Below are 10,224 nucleotides of genomic sequence, written 5' to 3' on the forward strand. Positions count from 1 at the left end.
GCGAAAATTAGCGGTAGGCTACGAAAAAAAGAACAAATTAATTTAATTTAATACTCCTAATTGTGGTGGTGAACAATAAAACTATTGCTTTCGCCTACTTCATATTGTGTACATAGTTTAAAGTGAGAAAGCTTATATTCTAGTAAAATATGAATACTGAACTGCAACTATTACAACGGATATTAAAATATGAATGAAACCTTTCACTGAGAATTAAATACCGATTATAAAAGTTATTTACAGTGCAGATATGTACATTAATAATTGCACTTTGTTTAACAATTGTATTTACTAGCGATTATCAGGACAAGAAATCTTTTTCTGGTTCACAGTTTTATACGTTTTAAACACCTGTTGAAACACATCTAATAAATTAAACTTCGTATCTGTATGAAAATCTTTAATTATTCCTGGAATACAGAGAGAGATGCTGTGGTACACCATTAGCTTTATCTTTACTTACTGATGATGCACTACAACAGCGTTTCCCAACCTTTTTCAACTACGGGTGTTACTTGGATTCTCGCGGCACACTTATTATATTATTATTTGTAAATATAAAACAGTGATATTTTTCTGTGATTATTGATCTCCTTCTCACAGAAAACATAGCTCGATCACTGCTTTTTCCCTCGTGCTAAATAGTTATACTTACTTTTCATTCTAATTTAAAAATAGATAACAATTGCAATGAAATATTGGACTCAGGTTTTTAAAAATACGCTTTCTTTTTAAAAACTGGATCCAACCTTCCACTAAGAAGGAAGATCACTAAATAGCGAACGAATAAACAAATCTCTTTTACTTTTAAAACATAAATGTAGGTAATTTGTCGAAAAGATTGAATGATATTTTAAATTTTGAAGTTACGAAAGAGTCTGCAACAAGAAAGAAGCAATAATGGTCATAAGTCATAACAATGATACCAAATACTTTTTTCAACATTAAAAATATACAGAATAGTAACCCGGTATGAAACTTAAAATTATTGATTCATAGTAGAGTTGCATAGTAATGTGAAACACAAATATGCATTTTTTTCCTTACGTTTTGCAGTTTGATTGCGTTAAAATGAATATTTTTTTTTTTCGATTCCTCGCGGCACACCAGCGGCCCATTCACGGCATACCGGTTGGGAACACCAGCCGGTGCCACCAGCGGCACACCAGCGGCTGCACTACACATTGTGCGTATTTTCCTTTTTGGCATTCTTAGTTGAAATGATAATCTACTTGTTTTCTGACGTGTTTTAGCTAAATTGGATTTTTAATTGTGTTTTCAAGTCTCACCTTTACTTTGGAGTTACCTGGCATCCAATCTTTTTATTGCTGAGTATTTTAAAATTACATTTGAAGTTTTGTAATATCTTTATTTGTGTATTTTAATTAAGCTGTTATGGGTCGCTTGCAAAAACTGCTATAGTCCGCGTCACCCGAATTGGCGTGTGGCATCACCCAATAAGCTCGCAGTGTACGGTTACTAAACCTTCAGGGAAGAATCTAATCATTCATGATTGTCCACAAATATGAACAAAATCAATTATGAATGATTAGATTCCTCCCTGAAGGTTTAGTAACAGCGTACTGCGAGTTTATTGGGTGATGCCACACGCCAATTCGGATGACGTGAACTATAGTGATTTCGAAGATGTAAAACAAATTTTCGTTGATCAACTAAATGATTGTGATATTTTTAAAGACTTAACTTAAGTTGAAGATAATGTTAAAATGCCGATATTCAGTCTAGAATAAGTGTATTATCTATAACTAATTAACTAACTAACTCTATGATCTATGGAACCCGGAAGTTCAAAGGCACATTCCAAAAGTTCTCCGTTGACTTCTATTTTGTATTCCCATTTCTGCAAAGTCGATTTTAATATTGTCCTCCATCTGCTCCTAGGACTTCATAATGGTCGTTTTCCGGTTGGATTTCTAGTTAAAATTTTGAAAGCGTTTCTATTTATATTCATTTTGGCTACATGACCTGCCACCTGAGCCTCTTAGATTTGATGACCCTAACAATGTTTGGTAAAGCGTATAAATAATGCAGTTCCACGTTAGGTAGTTTTCGTATTTCCCTAGTTCCATCCCTTTTAGCTCTGAATATTAGCCTCAAGATTTTATTCTCAATTACTTTCAGTCTGTGTTCTTTCCTCAGAGTAGGCAATCATACTTCACAACCATACAGCACAACAGACATAATTATCGTTTTATATATTTTAAGTTTCAAATTCCTCGACAGAATTCGCGATGACAGAAGATTCTGAACTGCCCGAGTTTTACTTTGTTGCTTTACAAAATCTTCGTGCACAATATTACATTAAAATTATATATTATTATATCTGGTAAAGTTGCATCTGTGGTAGAGCGTATACTTCTGGTGCTTGAGGTCCTTTAGTTCTATCCCCGGCCAAGTAAGATTATGGTGAACAAGGTCATGTCTGTTGGTTTTCTCGGGCTATTCCCGTTTCCTCGCACATTCCCATTCCACCAATTCTTCCATTATCATTCACTCATCCATCTTCCTTAGTCTAAAAGGCATAATCGTACGACGTTAAATTAAAATTTTTAATTTCATTTCATTTTCTGAAACCAAATTCATACAAATATATGCAATCGTTGGTAAATTTTAGAAGCCAGGCTGAGTTAAATTTCAGTTCTTATAACTACAGTTAAAACTTTATTTATGACATTAAATTAATAGCTTTCTTATTTAAAAAAAAAAAAGAAAGGCTGTAACTATTTCAAGCTATTACACTAGTCTAAGCTTTTCTTCCCCGCTACATGCTTCTGTTTTAAAAATAGTCTGTTGTTCTGCCTCACATTTAAACTTATATCACAGCTTCCGCTTCTGTTTGCATAAATGATGGAAAACAAATACGGATATTAGAAATGTATTATTTTTATCTTTTCGTGTAGAAATCATTCTTGTAATAGATTGATACTTAAAGTGATATGTCACCTTTAAATTGTAAATGAAATATTTTATCTGATTTGAAGTTTGAAAATTTAAGGAGATTTTTTTCGTGACAGAACGGTTAGTGTATACACACCTTTGAAACTGGAGATTTTGATTCGATCCTAGTGGTAGCGTATGTGGTTCGAGTTCTGCGTTAAGCTATACATCTCATACAGTCTTGGTGTTGAATGAAACCGTATATTCTAATCCAACCATCAATAATTAGAAGGATATTTTAATATTCATTAGAATGTGAGGTGCCTCTATGTATCCGAAAACAAAGGAAAGGATAGTTTATGAGAAGAAGAGTGGAAATCATCTTCGTTTCCGAGTAATGAACTTCGTATTGCATGAGAAAATACATTTTGAGTCCACACCACTACTAAGAATATTGGCAAACCCGTTATGTGTGTGGAAAGTGAGGTAATCGCCCCAGGCCCCATGCCGCAAGAAGAAAGTTTCATAAAAATTTAATAAATTTGTTGCAAAATGCTATACACATTAATATATTTCCTAAGCCTTCCAATGCTGGAAAGAAACCGTCAGCTTAAATTACGATTTAATTTAACTTGCTTTTTTTCACGAAAAGTGAAGACAGTAAAGTACCACTATAAAGCTTAGATTCTATTCTAATTAGAACGGATTTTACATCATATGAAAGATGTCGAATACATATACGTACCAAGTACTGTATTATCTTGTACAACCTCCGTATTATGAAGTTGATTGTTCTATTATTATTTATTTTATTATCTTCCCATTGCTTTAAATATTTGAGTGGGTATTACTTCCATTGACATGGAAAAAAGTAAAACTTGGTGCAATATACAAACTTTTGACTCATACTTCAAACGTTTAAATACCCAAGAGTGATGCTAAAAGTTGAGTAGCTAGTGTTTGAAGATAAACACTTGGCTCTTAATTGTTTCTGTAAGAAAATAAATAATTATACTGTAATATTTGTTCACACTATTCACACCTATAGTATAATACATGTTCACACCATATTACATGACATTTTTCATGTGAGCAAAGCGGCAGCAAGATGAATTCCTCAACAGCTGACATCCTTTCTAAAGCAGACATTAGCGCAATTTGTATAAATTATTTTGGACTTATTAGCACAAGGACAAGAATGCTTTTGTAGATGGATTAGTGACTATGAATGAACTTGGTGTAGATATTTGATGCTGAAACCAAAGAACTTAGTAAAACATGATACATACTTCGTCTCCCATTCCGTATAAAAACTGAAGTACAGAATTCATGCAGCTTGGCTGTTACTTGCATTTTGGAACAGGGACGTCATTTAGGGGGGCAGGAGCAAGCAATTGCCCCCCAAGAATTTGAGAAGTACATATACTTTAATCGACTGTCTACTAATATACTAGTACAAAACGTTAAAGTATTATGTTCATGGTGCTTTTGCCCCCCTCAAACAAAGTCTGAAGTGACGCCCCTGGTTTGGAACTTTAAAGGTGTGAGCATGACTGATTACTTATACGGGGAGGCTACAATTATAGGAATACAATAGATGAACCTGCTTCGAAAGTTCTAAGATGCTATCAAAGCAAAGATAACTGTCCAAAGGTGTGTTCCTGCTAGTGAACAATACACCAGCACACTGACCAATAGATATACTCACTTTTGTGCTCAAATATTGCTATAGATCTTTTCTCCAGTTACCACATTCGACCATCTGGTTCCATTAAATTACTTCTTGTTCCGAAATAAGAAATAATTGCGGAGTGGGCATTTTATGGATTATGAGAACGTTCATAATGGGGTCTGCTTCCAACTCCAGAAACTTACTGTTAAAATGGTATTAGAAGAGTGATCTGAAGATGAGAAACCTAAGGCAATATCAATTGAGTATATAGAGAAGAGCTGTCTCTAAATCAAATTCCAGATCCCAAAGCTCATCTACATCATGGTTAGGGTAAACATTTTCTAGCTTCCCTCGAATTCTTTACAAATTCTAAGAAGAGGTTCCATCTCTGATCATAACCCTATATTGCATCCAAAAGTAAGAGCTTTATTACTTCTGATTTTACTATTGCATCCCCATAGTTTGGAAGTTTACTCTATGTTCCACAACATGAAACAAACCCATTTGTTTCCATACGTAGAATCAATTCTAGAGCGTTGTAACAGAAATTGCGAAACACCCTTTTCTCTGTTTATGATTGGTTGGTTGGTTTCGAATTTAGCATTCCTTTAAGCACAGAGACTATATGATACATAAATCTAGACCTTAATGTAGGATTCAAACCACATGAGCTCTTATCGGAAATCGAAATAAGGTTCTTTGTCCCAGGTACACACTCTATTCATATAACTTCAACTTTGTCTTCAAGGAAAAAACTTGTTAAATAGAATACACAAAAAATTGTAATTTCAGATTGTGACTTAAAAACCCTATACAAAGATTTGTCTTATCATGTTATGTACAAAAAATTAAACATAAGTATTTCATTAAATTAAATACAAAATTGATTCTATTTGTCTTTAGTAATTGAAGTTAGTGAAAATATATTTTCTCTTTCTCTTTCCAGGTCTTTTAATACTCTACTTTGGACAATGTATATCGATGGAGATCTTGTATATGGAGATACAACCAGTGCATAGAAATACAATTGTGAAACGGTCAGCCAATCCTCAACAACCATATAATTACAAAACAATAGAAATACCCAGAGGACAAAGATATGCTCAGGAGAGAGACCTAGTTCAAGAAGGAAGTATTTCTTCTTCCGGACAAGGTAGAATTAAGGAGACTAATGTTCCCCCAGAGTATTTTCAACTTCTTCAAGCACTATTAACTGCCAGGCAGCAGCAAGGCCAACCTGTGACTCAAGGATTGACACAACAGGAAGTCGAATATGCTTCTCAATTTCTTGCTTCAAGAGCGTCAAGCGGAGTCCAGCAATCTTCTTTATCGCCAACTCCTAATGAAGCTGCGCAATATTTGACGCAGGATACGTCAGGTATTCCACAAGGATCCGCCATTGGTCAGCCAAATTTCTTACCGGAAGCCACACCCTCTCGAGAACAACAACGTAAACAAGAACCTATTATTATTTTAGTCAAAAATCGTCGTCGACCACGGCCCAAACCTCAGCCTATTTTCCAAGAACATTTCCAACCAGCTTATCAGGAACCTGTGCAACCCACTTTACAACAATCTTCACAACCTATATACCAAGAACAAGCAACTGTCCCTGTCCTACCTCAACAAGAATCTACTCCTGTCTCTTCCAGAGTACAGCAAACAGATTCCCAACAACCATTAAACGAGAATAGTGCAGCGCTAGCACATCGAGCAAGACTACAGAAAATTCTATCAGACGTTCCTCCTCCGAGCCCCGTAAGTGGTGTAAGTTCTAGTAATCCTTCACTGTTATACCTATCTAGTTTCCAAGGCCAAGATCCTGCAGCTCAACCAGAAACACAACCTCAATATGCTCAAGCCCTGCCTGAATACGCAAGTCAAACTTATCAACAGCAAGAAGCCAGTATACCTCGTGCGCAAACTGGTACTATTATAGAGCCCCAACAACCAATTTCAATCCCTGGGACGGCAACTATTGTTTCTTCGCCAAGACAAGGAAATACACCTCTTGTGTCAGTTCCCATAACTTCTGAACAGATATCTAATTACCAATTTCCCCAACAGCGACATCAATCCACAACATCTCCTCAAGCACTCCCTCCTGCAACAAAAGTTTCCGCATCTCCCATTCAAGTAAGTCCTGGAGCATATGATCAAGTCATTTCAACTGGAAGACAGCCAGATTCTGCAGCAGTTAGACAATATCCATCCGACAGCGCACTTCTGTCAACCCCCACAGCTCAGCGAACTTCTCAGCAATCGTATGACGCTGATGCGGATCTGCTATCTGCATTACTTTCTCAAGGAAGGGGTCTCTTTGACCGAACATCATCAGATATTATTGCGGGATCAACGCCTCGTACGGTACACATAAATGGCGGAAGAAGACAACCCTCAGCGGTTACTTCTGAAGACGTTCCTGCACTACAGTCAGGTAGAAGTAGCAATTATGGATTCGGTGACACACAAGATGTTCAAAAACAGTATCTTACTCAGGCTGAACTTGAAGCGCTGTTGCAGTCTGGTTACAAAATAGCTTCGGTAGGAAAACCTGTTGTGACAACGCCTTCTCCACTTGCAGCAAACTCTCAAGTCTTACAAACTGGATCTAAGAAACACAGATCCTACGTCACACGTCCTCCCAAAATTAATCAGGCGCCTGCATATCAACAAGAACCTCAGGAATTAGTTATCGATCCATCTCGATCCTACCAAAGATCACGCGTAAGTCAAACGGAACTGACACGAGAACAAACCGCCGCACTAAACCAAGATGAATACATTAGTCCACAATCTCAGGCACAATATGACAATACACAAGGTTTCTCAGAAGCTGCACAACGACTCTTTGCAAGGCAAGGTGTTAAACATTTAGTGAGAGTGCCAACACAAGGTTTGGGTGCATCTGTAACGTATCTAGTACCTGTTAGAGGATCGTCACAAGGATAACGTATTATAATAAATATACTGTAGCAACTGTATTTAATAAAATAGAACATTTGTATATCACAATCGGAATCGAGTTACAGTTCTTGTAAATTGAAGTGCAGCTCAATCTGCAATATATAAGTAATGAACTTAGTTTGAGACAATGTAAACGTAGAAGAATATGGAACTCATATTGAGAGTGAACACTAGGTATACACAGAAATATAACTATTGGTAATGACAAATGACATCATGTATATACACACTGAATACAATTTTTGAAATATGTACAATTTTGTATATACACTACTTAAGTAATATGGACATTTTTCTGTTTAAATTGTGTCGTGTTGTGTTGTAAGAATTACAGATCCTGCGACAATAGTTTTTATCATAGTTGTGTATTGTAGAGTTGTATCATGAGTAGAACACTGATGGTTGAATTTACATTCAAAGAACGAAAGTGCTATTGATTTGCTACAATCGTTATTACTACTATTATTATTTGCTAAAGTTGTTTGTCTATATAGTTTATGTAGAAGAATAAAACACAAATCAGAGCACTTTTGGATTAATATGTGAAAAAGTAGATATAAATTATTTAGATACATGTTGACTTTCAAGTAACTTTTAATTATATAAAGTGTTTGATTATTCTCTAAGGCCATGACATAGAAGCGGAGTGTATACTAAGTAGCTTAACATATTTCATACACATGTAACAGTGACATAGCAAAAAGGAAATCTCGGATCGCCGTATCAAGTATTTTAGCTAATAATCTTGTAAGTAAAAGGTACCTTATAGTCAATTTTAAATATGTTTTGTTTATTTATTTCTTTAAAATATCTTGAAACAATTCAAATGCTATCGACATTCGGAGCTATAATACAGCTACAGGATATTTCTTGGATTTGATCCGTTATGCTGTGTGTTGCGTAGTACCTATTTGTAATGTTATTATTTGAAATTCAAACATGGATAAGTACAAAGCATAAAAGGCGATTATGCTTTCATGCTTTGAATGTTCGAAGACTGCGAATTTTCAAGGAACATATCATAAGTGTATATAAGAATGAATCAATGATAATCTATCAATGTATCATAATTGTATCATTGATCATATCAGAATATATCAATATAATAATATCTCATAAAGAATGTATCGTATTTTACTTCTTAAAACGTACAGGATTTACTGAAAGAAAAAAAACAACTTTCCTTTTGTAAACCAGTATGTCTAATATATAAGATGTGGATTTCGTGAAATGTCAACTTGTTTTAAAATGAAATGAAATATGTAGTTTATATTCCACGATTGTAACATGTAGGTTAAAGATGATTAACCAATATGAATGAATATGAAACAATTGGTGAAATGAGGATGTGGGAGGAAATCAAATAACTGGAGAACGAACACGGACAGGTTGTTGTCTACCACGAACTCACATAACCTGAATAAGAGACCACGCGAAACGTAAGCACTTTACTACTTAGCCAGTGTGTCACCTCAAGTTTCTAAAACATTGTAATAGAAATTTAGAAAAGTGTCTATAAACATTGTGTCCTTTAAATGAAGGGTTTTATGTACAAAGGGAACAACATTTATTTATGTAACTATGTTTTAAGTCCTTCCAACAATATATCCTACTGCAGTGAATAATCCTACTGAAGTAACGCATAACTAAATTTCGTTATCCTGCCTTGCATATATACAAAGCATTCTTATATATAAATGACACTGGTACCCTGAAACAACATTTTTCTATGTCACTGACATGTAATTTAAACAGATTTATGAAAGCTGTTAAATGTGTACTTTGAAATCCATAATAGTAAATGTTTTGTAGTAATTTTTCACTTAATGAAGTTATTTTCTGTGTTTATTTATTTAGATCTATGAGAACTGGAAAAAAGTTATCTAGAAATGCGAAATAATATTTTTTTTTTAAATAACGAATTGTCTTTTAATAAAAGTTCTTTCTGTGTTCCTGTTATTATTATTATTATTATTATTATTATTATTATTATTATTATTATTATTATTAGTAGTAGTAGTAGTAGTAGTAGTAATAGTAGTAGTAGTAGTAGTAGTAGTAGTTGTAGTAGTTGTAGTAGTAGTAGTAGTAGTAGATTTCCAACTAGGCTATGCATAAGTATCGATAGTCCTATAGAATGGGCATTTTCATCTATCCATTGATCCGTCTGTCCGTCTGTCGACAGATATGAGCGTTCATCCGACGGATACTGAAAACGGTAAAATATATTGAGAAGCCGATTTTCCAGTCGATTCAGTGCCCCAAGAATACATTCCATATCTTTCGCTAAGCTCTTATTGAAAGCGGAAGTGCTTGAAGTTAGCCTCAGTAGAACAAAACTGGTAATAAATTGCGATAAGTGAGTTTTTGGAATCGATTCAGCCTCTTAAGAGAACATACCATCATCACGTGTAACACTACGAAAACCTTGAATGATTGAAAAGGAATTTGTGGATAAGTATAGTCAGGCTCGCAACCAGCCAAAGAGGTTTGGGGAGCCCATGGATATGTTAGGGGGACCAAGTCATTAAAAATTCTCTTGCACATATCTAAATTGTGTTTTTGTGTTGAGATCTGAATGGGCCACGAAACGTTTAGGAAGGTCATGCTCCCCTAGCCCCCTCTAGTTGCGGGCCTGAGTATAGTGAAATAGCCCCAGATAAATGTCGAGATGGCAAGTGGGTAGT

General features: G+C 35.0%; 1 protein-coding gene across 1 annotated transcript in view; it reads left to right on the forward strand.

Moving 5' to 3' along the window:
* The window catches only part of LOC145664385 (uncharacterized), a 54,977-nt gene extending 45,534 nt beyond the window's left edge, over positions 1–9,443 (forward strand). Inside the window, exon 2 of the mRNA XM_081731051.1 lies at positions 5,517–9,443. Within this exon, the coding sequence (XP_081587177.1) occupies positions 5,517–7,522 (2,006 nt within the window). The 3' untranslated portion in view covers positions 7,523–9,443. The remainder of the gene's footprint in view (positions 1–5,516) is intronic.
* The last annotated feature ends 781 nt before the right edge of the window (positions 9,444–10,224 follow it).

Source organism: Thermobia domestica, chromosome 1 (genome assembly GCF_964235325.1).
Source record: "Thermobia domestica chromosome 1, izTheDome1.hap1.1, whole genome shotgun sequence".
Taxonomy (NCBI): domain Eukaryota; kingdom Metazoa; phylum Arthropoda; class Insecta; order Zygentoma; family Lepismatidae; genus Thermobia; species Thermobia domestica.